Source organism: Scomber japonicus, chromosome 6 (genome assembly GCF_027409825.1).
Source record: "Scomber japonicus isolate fScoJap1 chromosome 6, fScoJap1.pri, whole genome shotgun sequence".
In the NCBI taxonomy this organism is placed as follows: Eukaryota; Metazoa; Chordata; class Actinopteri; order Scombriformes; family Scombridae; genus Scomber; species Scomber japonicus.
In genome coordinates this window covers 19,629,796-19,655,202 of record NC_070583.1, presented here as the reverse complement: position 1 = coordinate 19,655,202, position 25,407 = coordinate 19,629,796, and the positions used below count along the sequence as shown (strand labels likewise).

Here is a 25,407-nt window from a genome sequence, read left to right as displayed (position 1 = left end):
GTGTGTCAACTCTAATTGGATTTTAGTTTTAGATAATAAAAACATTGTGTACAGCTGCTCAAGAGGAATCTGTTTGAGAGGTTACAATTACTGATTGCATAAATTCTTTGAGATTATGAAAAAAATGAACCACATACATACAGTATGTAATGCCAACACTTAATAGTGAATGATAAATTACTCCGAGGGAGAAGATTAACTAACTGCTTTGCCAATTTTTTGTTAACAATTTTCTGCTCTCTTAAGATGCGACTTCATCTGCAGTCAGATAAAAACGAAATCAAGGTGTTGAAGAGGTATGAATCTCCCTGTGGTGTACGCCAACAACACTGGAAAATAGATTAGCAAGAGTTTGACAAATACCTCAAAGGGTTTATCAGATTCAGAGAAGCTTGGGTCATTAATCACCATTTTAGAGCAAAAAAAACACTAACTTAACCCCATCCATCAACTCTACTAAAGTTCTCTTTAGTAGAAGACAGACATCCAAAATTAACTCTAGGGGAATTTTTTCTTTCAAATGAAATTTTTTTGCAGATTTGCATCAACCTCTGAAATTACCACTTTAAACTAATTCCTGGATACTATTCTAATCCACCTGTTAGAGGCTGTAAGATTTGTCGTTGCCTGTTTGAAAGGAGTGACACGCTGAGGATCTGATTATCAACTGGCTACCCTTGCTGCCAAGGCTGTTGAACAGACTGCTGAATCTTGGCTGATAAACAAAAGCCCTGTTCTCTCACTCAAAACGTGGGATGCTCAGCAGTGACTGATAATTTCAGTGGTGTCGCTCAGTTTGATTGATGGACCCTCGCCCCGCTCAGCCCCCTCTAGGTGCAACTGAGAGATGTTTCTCATAAAAGATGATGCATCAAACTGCATGTGAATTCCAAATGCAATTGTACGGTCTAAATTGTCAGCATCCCTGAGAAGGAGGTGTGGTTGACGATGGCTCTCCGGAGCTTTACAAGTACCTAAGGTGTTTTATTTTAGCAGTGACACTTAATTTCAGCTATAGTAATGAAACCAAGATGTGTTACAACAAGACAATTCCTTTAGGGCCTGAACCGGAATGATAACACTTGAATTTATGCAACTCAAAGCAAAACTGTGATGAAAAACAATATAAAGATATGAAGGGAGACAAACTTTTCATGACTTCATACATATTTTACAGGGCAATTAGCTTGCTGTCAAAATATTCTATTATCTAAACTGTGCAAAAAATCTGATACTATTTATAACAGAGAGCAGTAAACACAGTTAATCTGCCACTGTCTGCAAAGGAAATATACACAATCAATCCTAGTGAAAACAGCATGAAGGACTCCTTTCTAAAAAGTACTGCATGTAAAAGGAGAATTTCCTCATACATATCAATAACTCAATGTATTTTTTATAATTTAAAATTATAACACATTTTCACTGACATGTCCAAAAATAGATATCCAGTAGTGTTTTTTGCTTGTGAAGTGTGATCTGCTGTACCTTTTATTTGGCTGTATCCTTCTGTCTCCTCTCTTCCATGTTATCCGAGGTTTAGGTGATGCTCTGGGTTTGCATTCTAATGATACATCTTTTCCAAGTGTGGCAATGACTCGTATGGGATTGGGGACAAAGATGGGTGCTGATGCTGCGAACAAAAACAAACATTTTAGGATGTATTGAAAAAAAGCAACCCAAAAAATACTTAAATCAACTAACTTTTTTTGTCACACAAACTGCCAAAAACTAAAACAATGCTGCTTTGTATAAAATGTGAGCAGCTGCTTCGAGCACAGCGCCAAGCAGAAGCTAATTGTATGCTACCTGTTCAACAGGAAATGAGATCAACAATGGGATTCTCATCTAAAACTGCGTCTGCTGAATTCAAAAGTGACATCTGTTTACGAGCATGACTTGACTAGCTTATTTCTGTGACTTTGTTTTGGCTTTCTGCCCCCTAGTGGTAAAAACCTTCTTAATAGAGTTTAAATCAGTGTGGCTGCTAAACAGTAATGCAATTACAAACATAACAATTGTTCGACCTCTTCAACTGTGGCATGTCAAAGTAATTAATCAAAAAATGCTAGAGGGTTTAGACTGACACATCATGACTCAAAATGCTGCTTGAACAAAACACTAATTTAATTCAAATTAATGACTAGATTTTCCACATTAAGTATTATAAAGTATGCCATATAGACAATACTGTACATTGTCTTAAATATGCTCTTTTTTACCACACTTGGTCTAAATTCCGTGCTAATTTAGTATCCGCTATTACTACATAAATATGCACTGTGTTGTGTAGCCTACCTAATTACTGAATCATTAGCATGATGACATGGTTGGATAATTTGTATAGCTTTTATGAAAACTGTTTTAAATCAGGTTGCCGGAGTGAATAATAAATACATTATGTAAACATTTTTAACAATTATGGCTTGCTCAAGAGATTGAATTAAGCAGTAAATTTGATGTGGTACTGGGTATAGGACTGAATTACACATCAAGGCCATCTACTGGCTGCAAGGCTTTGTCAGCTGTGATTATTCAAATCCTGAATGATGCTTTATAGGTGACATTATACACAATGACAATTCAATCCCATCTGTAGCTACAGGCTGACCCCTCTCCCTGTAACACTTGTGTCTTTGAGCCTGAGTAGTTGCCTGAGTGGCAGAGGTCCCTCTAGACATGGAAAGCAGCAGAAAACAGAGCAGTTGCTGTGTGTATTTGTTTTAATCAAAATAAGAGCAGGCTTGCAGCTGGTGGCAGCAGTACCCGTATTGCTTCACCCGCTACCCTCCCTGAAGAGCTGGATCTGGGACAAGATCACAGGCATGAGGGCAGCCACTGCCCCCATGCAGCCTCCAGTGATCGCTCATCTGCAGGATGTTATTAGCCATGTAATCTGTCCTGATAGTGTTTGCTTGTGGATATCTCCACAGAGCACAGGTCACTGAGAAGAGATGGCTAGGGGGTATAGTTATGAAAACATTCATCACAAGCTTCAAAATACCCTCATTGTGAATGTGACTCTAAGGAAGGCAAAAGCACTTCCTCGTCAGCTCAGATAAAGCTTATTAAAATCTACAACTTTTGAGTCTTGTGGACAACACCATGAATTTAAATCAACTTCGACTAAACAGAGGTTGTTTTACGGCGTTTTTAAACTGGCGAGTAAGGGATAAACATTTTAGAGGTCTTCCATAAAGAACTTTGCCCATCTGCAATAAGATTTTCAAAATGCCACAGATTCCCCTTCGAAAAAGGGCATGCCACACAGACAGTAAATCAAGCTGTCCCTCGAGGAAACATGAAAGGGGAATGGGTATCACCAGATGTGTCCCAGTATAGAAGATGACAAGGAGAAAATAGTGCATCAACGGAGGACAGTGGACAGCCATTCCGTATGATTGTTATGCTTTCAGCCTGAAGCCTTAAGGCTGAATAGCACAGTTTCCTTGACTTCTTATGTCCTCAAATTCACAAGTACATGTTGATGCATGTTTTGATGTACAACAAAAAAAGATACAACTACTCCTTTCAACAATGACAAAATTGTACAATGTGTGATAGGCAATCACTGATCATTATAATTGATTATTGAATGATAGTAGCAAACTCTGCTTAATAAACACCTAGTGAAAGTCATTTGGAAAGTGAAGGTTTGCTTTCTCTAAGTAATGGGGATTGCAATGTAGCCAGTTCTTTGATGACAAACGATAGAGCGGAGATAAGACCTAATGGAGTCATTAAACTCCATCAAAGAAACCATTGATGTCTCTCTCCTAGTGTTTGCTTCCATTAGTATAAATCTATACCTACAAGTCATTGCTTTTCATTCCCCTCAGAATAATGTAGAACTGTTCCAGACTCTCCTCAACTTGATATGTACAGACACCTCATTGAATATAACCATAAGGGTCCTTCTTTTATTCATGCCGCCCACTACCTGGGTTAAATCAGGGACCATTGATTGGCAATCAGCACATCTCACAGTTCAGCGTTCTCCACTTGCATTTCAATCTCCCTTACCTATCATCCGGTACCTTATTCAGATGCCAATACTCAGCCTGCAATTTTATTCTAGCAGAGTATTGAAAAATACACTTTGCAGAGAAGAAAAGTTACCTCATAAAATTTACGGCTAATGATTTTTCTTCTAATGACTTGCTTTGTCTTATTTTAATTATAAATAAAAGTAACTACCTAAAATCTTGAGTTCAGCATTAGAGTAGATGGCCCCATATTTATTTTCTGCCACACACTGGTACATTCCTGAATCCATCTGCTGCACTCTGTGAATGCTCAGTTCTCCATTCACAATTTCAACTCGACCCTGTAACAAGACAAAAATGAAAGAAGGAACATCACATCTGAATATATATACATACACGGTCCTTTGTAACACATAGCAGTGGTGGAGTTTCAAAGAATAATTCAGATATTTCAGAGTACAATCAACAAAAGAGGCAACCGGGAGAGAAGGTAGGTACCTGGGATGTCAAGGGCAAACCATTACGAAGCCAGCGATAGGTGGGCCGGGGCCTTCCTGTGGCCTTGCATTCCCACTGGAGCTTCTCGCCACTATCCATCTGAGTATCATTAATCATTCTGACCCACTGAGGGAGGGCTTGAAAAAAGAAAAAAAAAAGAATAAGTAACATATCTTTGAAATACACACACGTTTGGTCACCTGTACTTACATGACAAAGAACAAGCATGCACAAACGCATTGTATGCAACATACAATATTTTAAAAAAGTGAATGTGGAACTCTAAGACAGACTCTTTTGTAACATCCATCAAAGTTATAGTCCCAACAGAAGCAAAGACTTGGTTTGGGACACACTTCAATAGGATTTTTTTTTTTTTTTTTTAAGCACACCGGCACATTATTTTACCACACTATCTTCTGTGAACTGCATTTCATTTGTTCCACAGCTGAGACAGCTGTCACCCTGCTTTTCACTGTTAGCAGAGACTCTAGTCTGTAGTGCAGTTCTTCACTGCACTTCACTGATAAACATATACCTAATTACATTGAATAATTACAAGATAAGTCTCAGTTTCACATCCACATTGGGTTGACCCACACATGCATTCTCCCAAAGCGGGTTTAACAAGCTTTCAGTGTGTGGTCTGAATGGGGTATTAGACATGGTTTTGAGTTTTGTCTGAGCTTACATTATCTGAACTGGTTTCCCTAAAAGAAGATTAGAATAACTCCAGAACTAAGTGAATTCTTAAATTACATCTCAAAGGAGGAGGAGTGAATCAGCCGACATTAAGCTCAAACCGATGCCTCAACACACGGGAAAACTGAGGCAGGATGTGGAAAGATGAGATTTCCAGAAGCAGGTTTAACCTTCGATTCATTATAACTGTGAATGTAGATGCATACTTTAATCAACACTAGGGGTGTTACTAGAATATTGTTAGATATACTGATACACAAAGTCAAGTTTACAGTAAAACCAGTATACTAGCACAAGACCAACGTGCACCACCAGTCACAGAAAATACAGTCATTTTCACTGCTGGGGCCCAGAGCTGTGTTGTTGTCAAAAACAGAAAAGCCAATATTCTCTCCTCTCCAAGCACAGCTCACATTTATGTTTTTGGTATCATGTTCGTGACCATGTTCTGTTTTCTGCCTCTATTGCATAGCAAACTAGATGACCGGCTTTCCTGGGGGCCCCTTAACAACGAAGCTTTTTTTCCCCCTTTTCTTTCTTTTTCATCGCCTACTTACTTGTCTTTCCAAGGCTGCATACACAATTCCTGTTCAACTCCACATGCGGCAGAGAATTTCTTATCAGAACTGTGAACGCTGTATAAACTATATGTACCTTCTTTTCATCTTGTCGTCTCTTTCAGTCTACCGAGTGCATTTTTCAATTCTTGAACTGTACCGGCATATAAAAATCACAAGACCTTTTAGTGGAGCTGGATCGTTTGGTCTTATGTAGGGGAGGGATTGTTAATCGGTCAGTTAAAAACTAACCGTTACATTTTTCCCTTCAATTTTCATCTCTTATTGTTTGCTTGACTTTTACTGTTAAAACTATGTAAATATTACATCAAGTTGTAATACTGGGCACTTTAATAAAAAGAAAAAAAATGTGTGACCCATTTATGTACAGTAGATTATACTTCTGAGGTCAAACCAAACTGATGATGACATGTTTTTATTATGTGTCTAATGTGATAAATTACTAGTTTTGTAAGGCTTTAATTGTCAAAATGTCCACATAGCCTCATGAGATATTTTTGATGGATCTTTGTTTTCAATAAAAACCATGAAACCAATGTATCCAAATGATTGTATGGAAGGCCACAAATTGCCAGACCCAAATAATACAAACTGCATAATGGTTTAGTGTGTAGACAGCAGGGAACCCTGCCACTGAGCTGATACTCCTACAGTTACATGCCAAGCACGTACTTTTCTATTCTTTGCATATGGCACCTTCAGTAAAATACTTTTTTTGTGTGTGGTTTGATTGAATGATTATGGTCAGGAAGGTCTCCTTCACAATGAAAGTTCAAACTACCAGCTGACCTGTGTAAATTACATTTAGCGTGAGGCTGCTACAAATTAGGCTCCCTATTCTCCTTGTGATGTCAACAGAATGGGGGTTGCCAAGAAGTGCAGGGCCTTGGAAATGTGTCCTCCCAAGGCTGAGGCAGTCCATTATCTTGGCCCCGTGCACATGGTATGGACAGAGAGGAATGAGGGACATACACCCTCATAGATAAATATGATCATGGGCAAAGGCAGTAATTCAACAAGCTTACTAGGTCATCACATTGGTTAGAAAACTGAACTATATTCTTTATTAAACTCTGTCCTAAAACTGGTATGTACAGAGCCCCAAACAAGCAGTGCTGTTTTTCGGTAAAACATGAGGTTTCACTTTACATACAGACAAACTAACGTGGCAGCTACAGTTATTAGATTTCATCTGTGAGACCAACATTTATCCTCCAAAAGGAATTGTATCATATATGAAAATTCTGTAGAGACATTAGATCCAGCGGTAAATCTCCAAAGAACTGCATATATTAGTTAATCGGGTCATGTTCCTCCCTGAGATGACGACAGAACTCTGGCTGCTACATGTAGCAGCTGAGATGGTCTCACCAGGCCAGCGGCTCCTCATATCTCTAAAAAAATGTTGAAGCAGATTTACAAAGACGTATTAATTGTATAAACTGACCACATATCGGGAATCTAAGCAGTTACTTTCTCGCCTGAAAAAGTATAAAAACTTAACTTAAAATAAAATGCAGCAGGTGCACTGCATTTCATGCTGTGGGGAGAAAGGCTGGTCTGTTGTGCTGACTCTCTGTATGTACACTGATCTCATGCGCACAAATTAATCAAAATGTGGCAACAAATTATACCTCGTGTGCACAAATTAATCAAAACGTTGGAATAAATTGTATCTCGTGTGTACATAATAGCATTTTGAGTGCCCAATGTAGTAAAATGTGGCCTCAATATATATATTTTTTCCCCATGTCCCCCAAGGGGCTCCGTAGATATTTAACCACTGTATAAACAACACAAAAATACAGTACACTGTGCATAATGATAATATAAATATGATAATCTATTAACTATCCCTTATTTGTTTCTGTGATGAGCCTAGATTTGGTGAAATAAATAATTTTTGTGTATATCTGTGTTACATCTTAAGATTTATGCTGAAAATACTACGCTGTTAGTATGGATAGTGTAATCATTTTCTGTATCTGCATCTGTCTATGTATCTGTCTATGTCTGTGACTGTCCACATGGATCATTTATGTGAAGCTCAAAATGTATTATCATGCTGACTGTACGTGTGAAATGTATGCACCGTCAAATGTGTGAACACGTCTATGTACATAGCCACCTAACGTAGTACAAACAGAACAGACCACCTGCTGTGCATGTTCGTATTGGAGTAAAACCAAACCACAATGAGTAATGTTGATTTCATTTAAAAATATAATTCAGATCTCTTAATGAATACATATTTTTTTGAAGTGACAAAGACCATTAATGTACTGTTTAAAAACGACTTTAGATCACACTATGAAAAATCGTTTAAACATATAAATCTATTAAAATGAAAACAAAGCAGAGGAGATGTCCAGAACATTGTGTCTGCACCTAAACACACCTGATAAAGGACCCAGCTCATTTTTTTGTGCAGATGAGAACTTCCTCTTGGAATATATGAGATGGATATATAATTAGTCCTCTGACTGTTCAGCAAATTCAGATGGGCTAGTAACAGTACCCAGGCTTGAGTTTGAGAATATTGTTACTTGCAAAGATTATATCAAGAAAAATCATTGGAAGCAGTGCAGAATGGTCAAAATAGCTCAGAAAAAGGTTTATAGTGCTGTTTGGGCTATTATTCTTGGAATGAAATACACTGAACACTTGTGCTCTTGGATGATGTATAATGGCTGTACAAAAGTAAAAAAAATCAACAAAGAATGAGAGCATGCTTAGACTCACTGTAGACCTGCAGATGTCCTTTGAAAGCAGTTCCTCCTCTTGGATTCTCAGCTTTACACTCATAAGTTCCTGAGTCCTCCAACTGGATGTTTGGAATCTCCAATACAGCCTGGGACTTCCGCAGTCTTGCTTTTTTGGGGATGTTTCCATTTATCTTCCTCCATGTTATTGTTGGCACTGGACTGTGAGGAGAACAGAGTATAATTATACACTCAACAGTACAGTGAGTACAGGAGAACAAGCAGCTTTTTTACACAGTTTACAGTGTGAGCTGAAATGATGTAATTCATAATACATAATAAAAAATGTATGTTGAGTATATTCAGTATTGCACTGTACACTCAATATGTGTATCATGTGAAGATGACCTTTAAATAATAATTATGGTTCGTACTACAGATATTTTATGTTACATTACTGTAGTGAAACCTTAAAAGATTCAGTTTTTTTAAATAAACATGATTAAATCTTAGATAAAAAAATCTAGCTATAATAAACCCACAGATCCCTGATGTTCTTCATCTGCAGTTAAGTACTGACATGACCATGATGCTTATTTAATGTTCATTCTGCTCTACATCTGAATCATTGACCTTTTGACCCATTGCGATATATTTAACGTGCCAAATGACCCACCAGGACTCCTGTTAGACACTGAGCTTCAGAGGGACAAGGACCGTATTCAAATCAGGTTATTACAACAGCCGCAGAGATTTTTATGATTAGTGTTCGAGCGTTGCCATCTATCCCTGTTTATTCATGGATTTCCCTATAGATCCTTATAATAGATGACTTGCATATGCAGAGAGAGAATGTCTTACTATACGCTATCAGTAGTGCTCTTGTATGACAACTAGATTTGACAGGTCTCTGAAAGATGGAAATGTGACACCATACCTCTAGTGAACCCATCAATCATTTAGCCAAGATGGAAATGTTACATCCCTGAGCTTTTTTATCTGTTCTAAATTCACAAGGACATTGAAGTGCTCTTGGCTGCAATGGACTCAAATTAGAATTCAGAGCATGTATTGTATTAAACAAAGTGTTCTTTTTTTCCATTTTGGACAGGAGTTTTATGTCACATACAAAATTTGTGGACTAAGTTCTATCACACGTCCAGATCTGACAACTGAAAAATATTGAGAATGCAGTATGTTTGAAAAAAATGTGGATTAGCATAGCATGTTTTTAAAATACAACATATCTTCATAATATGATACATTCATACTGATAGTATGAAATCACAATATTTACTCTCTACTTAATATTTTTTTTAACATTTATTTACCCAGCCATCAAAAGTCATTGTCACCACTGATATCTACCCACCTGCAGTAAAGATAGCTATAGAGTTCAAAAGCATACTAAATCAGCCACAAATATCTTTCCATACAGTACAGGTACTAGGGGAAAAGTGTGGGGCCTCGGGTACATCAAATATCTGTGGTGCAATGTGGTTCCACTTGTTGGGAGCTGACTTTTACGTTTTAAAAACCCTGCGGGGTGTTAGGACAACATAAACACATTCCAACCACAGGCATAGATATCGAATCAGTACTCATGAATATAGCATGTAGTTGTTATGAATCACTTCCTTATAAGCTATGGTACTGAATGGGAATTTTGCGGGAGACCTTTGCTCCAACTAAACTCTCTCTATCCAGAGAACAGAGCAAATCTATAGAGACCTTGAGGGGCTGGAACATGAGGGTGAATCTTTCTGAGTCCGTGGCAGGATTTTTCTTTGGAGGCTGAATTATGAGCACTGGGTATGTACGTGTTCACGGGACTGGGGGCGGGCGGGAGGGAATAGGCTTACTCAGCTTAGAAATGAGAAACTCTGCCTGTCACTGTCTTTGTATGAAAGTGTTGGTGTAAACTCCTGAACTCTGAATCTGTGCTCATATTCATTTGAGAGTGTACAATCTAAGTATTTTATTCCCTAACATTTGTGAATGTGTTACACAGTGGGGTTTATGTAAGGTGTTATGCTTTTCAATTTAAGAATGTGCTCATAGCAAGTTCTGTAGATTACATCTTAATTAGTATTTCACACAATTGCTGTGCCCTCCTCTGGACGTGTTCCGCAATAAAAGTTCAAAATGAAATCTAATACCAGAATATAATGGAGGACTGACTTACAGACTATTAAGATCTACACATTATCTCAACCACTTAGCTAATTTGTTAAACTCTCACTTTCTTGATACCTTTGAGAAATTCAACAGCGTTTTTTAAGCAAGTACCTATTCAGATCAAACACAGAGCCACCTTTTACAGTTATGATCAAGGCAAAAACATCTGTCTTTCAAAAACATTAACCATGGAACCAAGAGTATAAAATATGTTGTTATTAAGAGCCACTTTCTGTTATAACTGTATGGCTGAATGACTAGAGTGACTGCGAGGGTTTCAAGAGTTTGATTCCCTCTGGGGTCACCGAAACTAAAAGTATCTCCACTACTCCAAGGCAATTTGGATGAAAGCTTCTATCACATGCAACATATTACATTTTAAGGGGAAATGAGTGGGAGAATGTGTAACCCATCAAATGTAGAAGGTTTTTTTGAACTACAAAGAACCTCATACTCAACTATCCCTTTAAATAAAAGCAACTGCCAGCACTGCATTTTCAATGGTTTCCTGTAAATCAGACGGTGAAGCCAGTGTTTTAATCAAGCCTGAAAATCTATATGTAATATATCATATCTAACTGAGCTATAGTTGGTTTCCAACCATTCATAGTAACTATCCTGCAAATGATTGTATTAAACTGACCAGTCCTGCTTAACTAAACTGAATACAGGTTGATACATAACTGCCTGGCACAACCAAATTTATATGATAATATCAAATATTACCTCTATTTAAAATACATTTCATTTTCAGTATACTGGACACTGTTAAACAGCCAGTGTATATACTATCTATGTAACAGAGGCAAGCATGAAACTTTTTTGTCACAGATATTCATCCAGAAAACATCCACTGAGCCTGGCTGCTGGAGGACAGACCACCCAGCACACGATAGTGGTTGAGATGATGACAATGAGCAGTGCCATATTTTGATTTGAACTGAGCGCTGCTTGGGGTTCAAAATTATTATTTTTTTTGTCCACTAGCCAAATGACTAGTGAATGTTCAAATTTTACCAGCAACTCAATACATATTATTGTTTTTTGTGTGTTTTTTGGGTAGTGACTGAAGCAAATCTATCAGCCACTTGCTTATTTTACCAACATTTGATGGCTTTTGTTAATTTTGAGCCCTTGCATGAATGTATATTTGGTTTCCTGTGCAATACTGCTTAAAGAATGACTAATTGCCTGTTAAGTAATTTTGGTCTAGGCCTATTGATAGTTCCCATATAATCCTGTTGAGCCTTGCCATGCATCATTTGTGAGCTGGCTTTGTCACCATTGCTAATTAAAGCGGTAACTGCAAAAAAAAGCTGAGCTGGATTGTTATTGGCCTTTGAATATAACTGATGCTTTGTTCACATGAAAGCCATGCCAAGCCCAGAAAAGTGCTAATGAAGCGCCTTTTTCAACCACAGTTGTTCTTGGCTTTATATATCTATATGAAGTAACTTAGCACACTAGCAGCACAGTAATACTTTTTTTTATTCTACACAAAGAGAATCCACTTTCATAAACATAAGTTATAAAACCATGATTAATAATCAGTCTTGGGGACATTATCAAATATAACCCTATTACAAGTTAATAGAATGCTCAACTATTTAGAGTTAAAGAGGATTATGTTTTTATTGATCTCTTTTTCATTTTCATTGTCTCTGTGTTCTCTTTGCCCTTGACTGGGACCTATAAAGCACTGTCACTGGTAAATATCACAACAGACAATCACATCAAGGAGCGTCACCATTCACACACAGAGAGCTTTTCTGCCCCGTCTTAGCTTGTGGTGCCATCATGCATATTGATCAACAGCAAAACAGAACCCATTTTAACTTGATTTTCAGTGCTATAGAAAGCCATTTTTAATAGGGTGCATTGATAAATCATTCATCTCTATGTAAAGGGGTAAGTCACTGGGATCACTGTCTGACTGAAAGCTATCATGCACAAATTACTTTATTGAGAGAAGCACAGGGCAAGGACTCAAGCTGTTCCACAAACATCCCAAAACTTCTGCTTGGTTTGTTAGGAAAAAGTAAGGGTGTGACATTATAATGCAGTGTCTATATATTTAGAAAATGACTTTCCATAATGTGGATAATTAATTGAAATCAAGGTAAACAATTATGAGGTTCTTAGTCATCTTAGATTAGAGACTGTTTGCATTTAAGATGGCAGTCAGCAATGAATAATTCATGCTGAATAATTATAAACAAAATGGAGTGGGGATGATGAAAGATTATGTTGTGCTATGGAAATTATATCTTGTAACGTCTAACACCACTTCAACTTTGCTTTGGAGGAGAACATATCGGAAATGTTTTGGAATCATTTTTGATGATGAATTTTAACATTTTACAAAAAAAATATTTCCTCCTTGGTCTTCCTTACCCATAGTTTAAACATTCCTGATATGTCAATGCAAAACTCAATTTCAAAAATATTTTTCATTAAAAATGTGATACATTTGTGAAGCACTTTAGTCACTGTGCTTTGGATTTTAGTCTCCATGGACACAAGTGTGTTTTCCCTCCTGGCAGACAACTATTACAATTTCATTTTTTTTCATAGGCATAACCTTGGCTTTCTACATTCATAACACACCCTGAAAGCACCCAGGAAACACAGATACATTAGGGCTCTCAATTATGAGAACACATGGGTCCCTAGGGGTGAATTCCCCATTCAGTCTTCCCCCATGCACTAACATGCCATCTAACAGCAGAGCTACAATGCTGCACTTCTCTACACTCACTTAACATCCTGCCTGAAGACAAGATATGCCTGGTTCCCATTCAGGTAATGGAATAATGTAATTTAAAAAAGAGAGGAAAAACACATGGCGTATTATCTAAAGGATCTCTCAGCAACAGAGCAGCAATAGGCTGTAGTTTATCGTTCCCTGTGATTAATATGATACTGCTGTAATAAACAACTACCTATATTTGTGCAATATGTCCTTGTTTACTTACTTCCCCAGAGCAAAGCACTCCAGTCTGACAGTGACTCCCTTGGCAGCCAGAACAGATGTAGGGAAATGCACTTCAATTTTGGGCTCATATTCACCCATGATACCTGTAAAAGGTTAAGAAAAAAAGAATTGCAGATATTAGAACCATGCAGATTGACAAAGGCACTTTCCCCCATTTCCCATCATCCTCATATCCTTACATTTTTACATGCAGAGACTGGGCATAGTGATTTCAGAATAACTTGGATGCCCACATGCTATTATTCAGGTACCTGTTTTCAGTATTCAAGCAACCACTGTAGGAAAAATAAGGATTCCTGGTGCTCTGGCCTCACACAACACACACGATACATTAAATCATCCAGTGCTCAGGTGAGAGCCTGCACATTATGCACACCATCTGGCATATCTTTCAACTATCCACCTTCATTTTACACACTGCTTATTAATAGGGCTGGTGATACTGTTTTAGATCAAATAAAGAGCATGCAACTGAATAATCATATTTTTGATCTCTACAAAACAATGTAGTTTTGAATACAAGTTTAACACATGGTATATACGATTTGGTTTTGAGTTTAGCATATTACCATCTATGCACAACCACAATGTCTACTGTGTAAGAAGTGGTAAAAATACTCATAAGCCATGGTCTCAAAAAATAAACCATTAATATGATATACTAACAAATACTGACCAATGACAACAGGGTATATTAGTAATTAGTAATACACTCAAATTTCAAATACAATAGGGCACAGGAGATAACGTATTATCAGTCTTGCTAAGTGCCACTATAAATAACACCTCCACCCTGACTCATAGCCAGAGGACATGTCTTCTTTGTTTATTCGTCTGTATGTTAAAGCGCCCATTTATAATTTATCCATCTGCCAAGATTATATGTCAGAATGAAGTGAGCAAATTTGGAGTAACAGAGGAAAACACCTTCATCTGGGATCTAATTACTACTATCTGTCTTATTAAATGGAAGTCTGTGATATGAATATCATATGAGTGTTTTAATCTTTACAGAAAAATGTTAAATGCATGCACAATCATGAAGTGTGAACACCATTGATGGACATACTGTTGACCTTCCCACACCTTCGTGAATTCACAATAAAACATATCACACTGTGTGCAGTGCTGCTCCAGGTGTATTATAACGTATATGATCAGTAAGACAAATGACCGACATGACATTTGAGAAACCATAATTACACCTCCTACGTGTACCTGACACTTTTTATGTGATAAAATGAATGCTGCAAAGACAGAGTATGGTTATTGAATTGTGGCCCACTATGTATGGAAAATGAGTTTTATGATATTTGTTCCAAAGAACTTTTCAATTTCAATCTCATTCTCAACATTTATGGCTCCAAAGCAGCCCTTCACATATAATGAATTTGCAATATTTCATTGCTTCATGCCATGGTATATTTAATATCATATAAATTCAGCCTCACTGGCTGGACTTGATAGAATTGAAAGAAATAGTGTCTAGGCTTGGTGCGCTAAAACATTACTGGCCCTCATTTGTACTGTCACTTTATATCTTATGCTCCAATTTCATTTATTAATTACATCAAAATTAAAGTTTTCTGTTGTGCTTTGTTCTTCTTCGAACCAATTTCATAGAATGACACTTGTCCTAAAATTTACCTCTTCTTACTTTTTCAATGCTTTTAGCATAGTAAGTGTTTCTTTGTCTCCATTATCATGTCTAGTTCTGTTATAGACAATCCCCGTTTGTCATTTATAAGCACTATAGAAACATCTAATAAATGGTTTATAACACAAATAGCTATAAGCAGATATTTGGACATGTTGAAGTGTTTGTTAGTGTGCTGTAGTTCATATAACTACTAACTTCATATAACTTAAGGCCATTTCTATTGTCATCTATTACATGTTTTTATACAAGGTTCAACTTTCTGGTACATACAGGAGGAGATATAGTTGCTGACAAATAAATTAACACTTATACCTGCACACTATCACACGATAGTGTGTTATTAAACAGTTTGTGTGTTATAAATCTATATAATATTTGTATATTGCTTATAAATGTTAAATAGGGGACTAAGTAAGTGTAAGTGTTACTAAAGCACTAATCCCTGGTTAACTTTTGAATCTCAGGTAAATAGACTATAATATATTAAAAATGTGACATATAGAAGTACAATTTGGCTTGATTGCATTTAAACACTCTAAGTCAGTATTTTCTGAATAGCAGAGTGTGCAGAATAAAGGACAATGATTTGTTTTGACTACACGAAAAAAAATGTATGTTGATTAGTTAAAAAAATCATACTGACATCCAATATACAGTATCTCACAAAAGTGAGTACACCCCTCACTTTTTTGCAAATATTTTATTATATCTTTTCATGGGACAACACTATAGAAATGAAACTTTGATATGCATGTACAGCTTGTATAGCTTATGGATTTACTGTTAAATTGTATCAAAGTTTCATTTCTATAGTGTTGCCCCATGAAAAGATATAATGAAATATTTGCAAAAATGTGAGGGGTGTACTCACTTCTGTGAGATACTGTAGCTATTGGCCTAAGGTATTCAGTAATAATATACAGTGTAGTACAGAAGACGCACAAATGTGGAGATGACGTGCCTCCAAACATTATATTTCACTGATATTATTGTCAGTGTGCAGAGAGAACATGTCTTATGGCAATAATAACACCACCAGTGCTGCAGTCCAACTGGAAGCACTGCCACTTATCTGTAAGTGAAATTAATGTAATTTTGTTGACAACATAAAATTTAAGTATTTTTACAATTTAAGAGTTTTAATTTTATATGGATAAATTCTGGTGTTGTTTGTTTCTCCATTTATGATACAGTACCAGCCTGCACTTACCAACATTACTGATGCAAATACACTTTAAATGTCACAATCAAATGTCACTCAGTTTAATAAGTTTAACATGATAGGTTATGTTTCAGCAGTATTTAGATTTTCAATGCTATTATAAATCTCAGGCTTTGTGGTTTTCATCTTTTACTGCAAATAATTTCAAATAACCTATTGTGCATATTAATTTACAAGTTACTGCTATCCATGGTAATATTACACACTTCTTTTTATGTCAAATAGTTAAATCAAAGAGTGGACTGAACTGTTGTTTAAGTGTTGTCTGTTACAAAATAGTGCATTAGTCCAGAGTTCAGAGCTTAGCCCCGCTATACTCAAGGTGGATTGCAAACTGACGATCAATGGCTTCCAGCAGGGTATAATGGAGCCCAGATGCTTGTTTTGATTGAGAGAGTCAGGGTTGGAGCTGACAGTGGTGAGCCACACACAGATCCAGCTTGAACTGTGTAATAATCGCTCACTTTTACTGAGGCACAGATTGTGGTGTCTGATTGGTCAGACTCCAATGACTGAGTGGTGCGCACAGCATGGAAACATTTGGGTGTCTGCTGCAAGATGTGCCAATGTAATTTTCAGCATTTTAGACCAAAATTCACATTATAGAAGGCTGCTGAACGTCATGAGATTTGCAAGGGATGCCAAGACATTCTTTGGCATAATGGACCTACAGCTGTAGAGACTTGATTAAGCCATGTTGTTCTGCAGGTGAAAGTGCTGCCCTTCAGCCCATGTATCATAGCTACATATTGCAATATGGATGCTACAAAACTGATTGCTCTTCCACTACTCGATTCAATTCAGTACAATTACATTTTATTTATATAGCGCCAACGAAATCAAGAAAAGTTATCTCAAGGCACTTTTCACATGGAGCAGGTCTAGACGGTACTCTTTAATTTAATTTAAAGAGACCCAACGTTCCCCCATGAGCAGCACTTGGCAACAGCAGCAAAGGAACAACTCCCCTTTAAGGGGAATAAACCTCACAAAGAACCAGGTTCTAGGTGGGCAGCCATCTGCCTAATTTCACCATGGTTGGACAAGTAACAAAAAATGTTCAATAATTTGTTTCTTTTATCCAACCATGAACAATATTAAAATGCTGATAGCAGACTGACCACATGCCCTTCTGACTGTATTTCCCATCGCTGTTAATGAGAGACACAGACCAATTTAGCATGGTTATGTGCCAAGTATAATGTATGCGTCTGAGGACCATTTCATACAAGGTTATACAAATACAGAGTGAGAATCTTGCTGGAAGGGATGTAATCCTTAAAGAGGTAAATTTGTGTTGCAAACAAACCTGGTTCTTAGGCACAGAGAACCTTTTCACAGCTTCACTGGGGATGTAATCTCAGTGGTTCTTTGAAACCTTGACAATGACAGGCACTTTTGTGATGTGATGGACGTTTCTCTGTGTAGTCAGATGTAAAAAGCCTGTAGGTGAAATCCACACCTGAATCCAACAAACAGTTCCCCAGCATGGCTCCTGAGAGGCTACTATAAAAGAGCGAAATCCCATCCACAGCAAGGGCCATTGATTCAGTTAATTTTATGCTGGAAAATGATTTCCCTGATGGCTAGTTTCACCAAAGCACATTGCGAGTGAAGAAGGCTCCCCGCACTAATGTTAAAGCATTGCTCACTATCTATTTACAGTGTGTATGGAATTCATAACGCCCTCCACTAACATCAGGCTCAGCGGAAAGCAGACCGCCCCACTTTTATTAACCTATCTGATCTGAAAAAAAAAATCTCCAAATGCATTATGATACAATAAAATGCACCAGCAGAAGATTTTCATCTGTGCTAAACAATTCAGGGGGGGGGGGGGGGGGCTCTGTAATAGAGCTACAAAACCCCCCCCCAAAAAACCCTTAAGAAAACCAAAACATTTTACACTTTCAAATGAACAGAGAGAGAACAGTACTCTCTGTGGTTTGGACTCCATTTGATTTGTCTGGCTTGGACATTCATACAAGGAGGTGCTATAAATCTAAAAGCCTCACCATCGGTTTTCAGCGTTAGAGGTGTTGGAGGGCTCAGGACCCTTGCATTTCTCACTGTGTTTTTCACCAGACAGATGTAACTTCCAACGTCAGAACGTTGCACCTTTGAGATGTACAGGTTTCCTGTGTCTTGGGAGATGAAGCGTCGACTGTCCTCAGCAACAAATGAAGGGAATTCATTAAACACCCAGCTGTAGATTATCTCTGAAAAGGCAAGAGGAGAAGATACAGATTAGAAAGAACCTATTCTTGTGCCTATTTTTGACTTGCTCTTCACGTTTCTAACAGTCCTTTTTACAGCCTGTCACTCCCTGTCACCAATTCCTGTGCAAGCTAAGTATAGTGGAGTGTTTCTACAGATCTACATCTGTGGTAATCTTGTGAAAATTCAAGACTATTCCTACTGTAACAGTCAATACTTGTAGAATAGCAATATGTGGTTCATAGAAGAATACATGAACTATTCAATTTTTACAGGATTGTTGACTACAGTACATTTTTGTCAGTAAGTATTAAAAAGCACCCAACAAAGTTATTGTGGTCTCATTGTGTGAAAAAAACAGTGCATCTGATTTGACATAATTATTACTGCCACACAATTTAATATTGGAAATTGTATCAGTATAACACTCCACATACTTTATCAGTCCAAGAAGAACACAATTATTAATCACAGATAATATGTAATATATAAAGCACTGATACATGCAACAACTACTTATCACTTTTGAATAACAATGAAACAATAATAATTAAAAAGGTAATGAATGTTGGATTGGCACAGCAACAAACCCTCATCATGTTCATCAACATAAAATGAGCGCTAGTCTACACAAAGTTTGGGAAAATAATACGCAGGCCCCTAAAGATGAAAAATAACAATTTGTTATTGCATGTTGCATGAGCATGTTATTTGCAGCAAGGTCATTTTAATGAATTTGTGATAACATCAGAAAGGTAAAACTTGTGTATGATAACTGAGATTTCAAAGTGGACTGATTCCAGCAAGCTTGTTTGTCTGTGTGCATGTGTTTGTAAATGCATACATGTAAAGGGTCATTACACAGCATTATATATAGTGTAGTAGTCATATATAGTCTATTATCTGACCCAACAAGACAGAGTACTGGAAAGGACTTTTCTGTCTTTATAGTTAATACTCTCTGAAAAATGATCAAGCTATTTGCTTCTAGGTTGAATCTTTAAGATTTTATTCATGTGCTTTTAAATTTTATAGTTTTATATTTTATTCAGTGTGCAATCATGCAGGATATAAACTCGCTATCCCCGGCAGCATGCTGATATATAAATAAAATTGTAAAGAAAATAGAAAGATTGCAGACTTGGTTCAAACAAATCGTGAATTTCCAGTAAGAAAAAAAAGAACCAGAAATGGTTGTTCGAGTGACTCTGAATAGGAATGAGCGGATAATAAAAAGGATGGACGACATATGAATATGATCAACATACAGTAGTGCAGTTTTTTGAGAGCGTGCAGTTTGCTTTTTGTCTAGTGGGCAAAGTTCTATACAGCCACATCCATCATTATATTCAAAAAGATGTCAAACAGGGACAAATTAATCTATTCAATGTTGCCAAACACTGAATTGTAATATTTCCACAACTCTTCTGCATTTGCATCCGATGGCTATATCTTCTTTACATTATCAGTATTCTCTTAATGAATAATGAATTACCTGTAATTTCAAAGGTCATCAGAAGATTTGACCTTCATACAATACTTGATGCAAGCTTAAGCTTGACGTGGCTGCAATACAATAGAGAACTGAATGGAACACAAGGTAAGTTTAAGTTATTCTATGTCAACATATTAATTTGCAAAGTAAGCATTATTGGGGAACAGGAATGACGGATTGGGAATATAGTTATCTAGACTGAGCTACAATGAAAACTGGTACCCTAATTGTACTCTATGAAACAGAGACAAATTGTACTCTATGAAACAAATTAAAATTAAATATATATTGCTGCTTTAAATTATAATACAAAATAACAATGTGCTTTGCTACAAAGAATTGCTTTGACCACAGACACTAGAAACCTAATAACTTTTAATCAAAGGTCATAATAGTTAAGCTTTATAAATGTAAAACACTATTTACCAAAGACACACGTAAAAACTGATCACAAGCGCTAAAAGCCATGAAATGGAAAATAATAAACTTTTCACATCTCAGTGATTCCAAATTATTTTCACTCATGAGACCTATCTAATTTAAGTGGCATTTTAATGTCTTTGAATCCTCCCACAACCCATTTAACCCAAACATTGTTTAACATTCCCTATGCAATATGAATTTCAATGGTGACACGCTCTGACTCACCAAGACATTCATCATACCAGAAAATTTTGGAGATAATTTTCATTTCATGTCTGCAATGTTAAAGAAATTATAATTGTATCTATACTGTGTATTAGAGCATAATATGTACATGTGATAAATAAGCATCGATATAAAGGCTCAGCAGTCTTTTCAAGGTTGGCGTGCCACTAATCAATATCCAACAATATAATAATCCAGCCTGTATGCAACAAAGCTGGCTCAAAGAACGCAGTGATGAGTGTGAGTGCTTATCGTATGACCACTTAACTCAAGTCTAAACTTAACATTGTTGTAGAAGCTAAGAGGCACATTTTTGAGAGCAACTGATTACATTTGTGAAATATAACAATATATTTTTTTTGTTTTTGTTAAAGCAATAATTGTATTATCTAGGGTTTCCCTGTCAAGTGCTTTTTTATTTATCTCACTGTTGTATGGCCCTTATATTTCTTCCACAGAAATACAGTGAATGGGCATAAAACATCTTGCTAAACCTCTTAAAAGTTTCAATGAGTGAGTGGCTATCTACTGTGTATAATGTATTCTGTATTGATTCACTTGGTCAATCTAATACAAGCAGTAACATGAGGGTCGTACAGTATGTCATCATGACTGAAACCTGCATTCAGCAGCAAGACTATTACAAACCTTAAATGATAGAAAATCACTATTGCTACTATAGAATTGTGCTGCTTTCACTCCATTACATTATCTCCAGTGTTGGATTCTGTTATGTCAATCACACTTTTAACAATTGAAAAGAAAGCTTGGTTAGGCTGAATGAAGAGAAGGATGCAGCTGACCTCTAAATGCAGTGTGGGAAAAAAATACACCTGGAACACCTGTACTGTAACTAATGTGACACTTTAAGGATGAGAGGATGCGATTTGTCTCTACTACGCTTTAATCTGTCAATCAGTAAGCGTCATTAATCTTTAATTGCGCCTTTTTTTTTGTCAGATATTATGGTCACCGATTCTCAGGTTGCTATCATGTCATGCAAAATGGCATCCAGAAACAGAAGCGGGTGCTGAGGAGCACTCGGCAAACATTCCCACGGGTGCAGTGCAGTGGTGCGACATAGCTGATGCAAACAGAAAGCCTGGATGATTCATGGCTCACATAAGAGCTTACATTAAAGGACAACTGCAGAGAGGGATATTCAAGATATGCTATTAAAGCGCGGTGCCTATGCTCTGACTATGTGAAATAATTGGCTGTGTAACATTTCTTTTCATTTCTAATGATCCAGCAAATTTGATCTCTGAGAATCTGTGTTCTGGCTGTGTTGTCTCTCATTTTAACAGCATGGATGAATGGATAGTAGAATGGATACAAAACAAACCATCAAAATAAGTATAAATAAATAAATAAATAAAATGTACAATCTTTCACCTTGGCACAGTAATAAAAACATTCCTTGCTGTCAAAGGTATTCTGAAATATAATGATGAGCTTACTGACAATCCAAAAGGTAGTGCAGAGTGGAAAATGTGTTTTCTTCTGGTTTTAATTAAAGGTTAAAACTCTTACCTGGAGAATGAGGAGGAGGGGTACACATAAGTACCACACCTTGGCCTTCACGCACTGAAACGCCACCTCTGGTCTTCCCACTGAATGCACCAATATCTGGAACAGTGTGCAAAGAAAATCAACAACACAGTCAAATGTAGCAAAAAATATTGGAATCCTTTTGAGGGGGCTAGAAGGTGTATTTTAACCCTGCAGCCAGCCTTGAAACTAATTGTAAGATCTGAAGATATTAAGAAAAATTTAATGCATCAAAAGGCTTGATTTGGTGGGCCAAATATAAAGCTTTCATCCACGGTTTGATTCTACTGGAGGTACTGTGTTTGTGGGTTCTCATCTTTGTCACTGCACAACTACTAGTAATTGTCTGCAGTATGGAGAGTGGTTAATCTTAAAGATCTTAATAATCAATCGTCAATAGTCAATCGTTGACTTGCATTTTGTCAGTTGAACCACTGTATACAAAAACTAAAATTAGGCAGTAACATAGGATGCACATGCCACACACAGGCACGGGAACGGGCCAGAGAATGACCACCTCTTAGAACCAGAACCGGAGAAACCTGCCTGCCATCTGGACTGAGATACACAGAGAGCAGGCTGAGTAGGCAGAGAGCATGAGAGTTACTGCCGAATACAAGCACTGATACCCAGGGAGACGTGAGAGCAGCTGCTCCCTAACAGCTACGTGTGTTTACAGCAGAGAGCAGGAGGGAGGACAGATGTCTCACTGCGTTACTCTGTGCATAGACTCTGATGCTGCGGTGGACAGTCACGGAGCAGACGCTTTAAGTGTATAATTATAGTGTCCATCGTCTGAATAAATATTGATGACATGCTTATTCTTTTACACATTCATTTATGTGTACTACTGTACCATCTAGCACTGTATTAATTGGATGAATAGCATGTAAGAGAGGAAAGGAAGTGTTGGCAAGAACAGGAAGAAAAGGAAAGCCTAGAAGTTGTTGATCATCACAAAGATAAACTGAAGGTGTGAGTTTAAGATGTACTTAATTATTGCTAAATGAATTAAGTTTAGATATTTTTACAACAGTAGTAGAGCTGTTATGGCTTTTTTGAAGAATCACTTTTGATCATTAAATATTTGCTGAAGAATTGAATTCCAGTCATTGCTAGATTAAATTACCTTCTTCACTGACATTATTATGAACGTACTATTATGGCACTTGTTTGTTTTTACCTGGTAGTTTTTTCTGTGTAACTAGAACAAAGCAGTTCAAAACCCAGAACTGTAGCCTTTTGGGACCTGATACTGCCAGTTTAATTTCTAGTTGATGTAATGCCAAAGCGTGAAAATCAAGCGACAGACTGCTGACCCAGGGTGGGTCTCTGTGTCTCCACCACTTTTGTTCCATCACTTTGAGAGCTAGTGTTTACCATTACCCTGGAACTGTTGGATAATTGTGCCACAGAGTGACTTGTGAAACCTACATTTCTGACACATTCAATAATGATCATAGTTTATGTCCTTCATATTAAAACATAGCAGTCAATTTACAGGGCATTTCTTTATTTCTTAAAACAATAGTGTGGTTTCTTATAACACTACTGCTACTTTTCATTTTACATAAGTATGATGTATATACTGTAAATTGTGTTTACTACTAATTATGAACTATTAATAATATATTTTGTAAAAAGTTCAGCTTGTTCATTCATCACTTACAGAGTGATCTACACTGACACACTGGGCCACCATGAAAAAGACAAGAAACATAGAACCAAAAATAATATCTAAATAATGAAAAGGTTCACTTAAACCATTCCAAAATGAGACACTGCTCAGACAAAACAGCCTGACCGTGTCCAAAATGAACAGAGAGGAATGACTATTATATGTGGTATGCTGCTCCTTTTCAGTAGAATCACCCTGAAGAGTAGCCTGTCATGCAACCTGGATTTGCAAGTATTCAGCGCACAACACAAATCAATCTAGCCATGTTGACTACTTACTGTGCTTCAAACAAGGTGCATCTATCACTGACTGGACAGTGTCTCAGTTCAAGACAGAGTACAGTGTTGGAATAACAACGTTATCATAAAATGGTTTTATTTAATATCTGGTACCTTGATTCAAGCTGTGAGTTACTAAAATAGTAAAATAACACAAAAACCTATAGTAAAATAACCATGCACTATTAACCAAGGTTTTCAATACCCTATTGCTGAAGTACAACTATAGTAATTACTGACCTACAACACAGCTGTTGCCAGCAACTTGCCAGCAGCCAGATATGAGTATGGGTGTTTTTTGTACTGTTCAGCCAGACTACAAGATGTGAGAATGAGTCTTAGCTTGCTTAATTTAAAAATGTAATGTAAGTTTGATCATTATATATTTCCATTTTGCCCCTATTTATAACCAACTGCTGTAGGATGATAATGATACAACCTAGAGTATATCCAGTTTAAGAAACCCATTTTTGTTGAAAACATCCAGTAGCTGGGGAAGTCTTTCCTGGGAAACATCTCTAGGCACACAGGAAAATATAACATTTTACAATTCAGGCAACAGCAACACTGACTGTTTGGAATAAATAAGTAATGGATAGTTTGAGTAGTAAAAGCCACCATGACTGATAAAGAGGAAAAATCAAAGAGCCACCTATGTAAACCTATAATACTGGTTGGTCAAGTGCAGGGTACTGCAATGACCATAGTCATGATGACTTAATGTGTAAATATTAAATAAATAAATTGACACCATTCATTCAAGAATAAGACATCAGTGTTAGAAACCTGCATCAGTTATGGAACCAGGAGATGAAAATCAAATGAGTCTCTGACCTACCATTTCCCTTTGAAAACTATAGTTATGTAAGTGAATCAATATTAATGACTTTAATAATGTAAAAACATCATGGTCATTAACTCGTCCTCATAAATGACAAGTCAACATATGTCTGTATAAATGTTTAAAATCCAGAGATGCAGTGATGACATTTGTAGCAAGCACAGGAGCAGGTGCTCGA

The 25,407-nt window shown here is 36.9% G+C and overlaps 1 protein-coding gene across 1 annotated transcript in view; it reads right to left on the bottom strand.

Annotated features, from left to right (window-relative positions):
• cntn5 (contactin 5) overlaps positions 1 to 25,407 on the bottom strand; it is a 63,701-nt gene that overhangs the window by 20,673 nt on the left and 17,621 nt on the right. The window contains exons 4-10 of the mRNA XM_053320568.1: positions 22,415 to 22,510; positions 18,537 to 18,740; positions 13,620 to 13,722; positions 8,507 to 8,688; positions 4,485 to 4,621; positions 4,198 to 4,327; positions 1,489 to 1,633 (exon numbers count right to left, since the gene is read on the bottom strand). Of these exons, the coding sequence (XP_053176543.1) occupies positions 1,489 to 1,633; positions 4,198 to 4,327; positions 4,485 to 4,621; positions 8,507 to 8,688; positions 13,620 to 13,722; positions 18,537 to 18,740; positions 22,415 to 22,510 (997 nt within the window). The remainder of the gene's footprint in view (positions 1 to 1,488; positions 1,634 to 4,197; positions 4,328 to 4,484; positions 4,622 to 8,506; positions 8,689 to 13,619; positions 13,723 to 18,536; positions 18,741 to 22,414; positions 22,511 to 25,407) is intronic.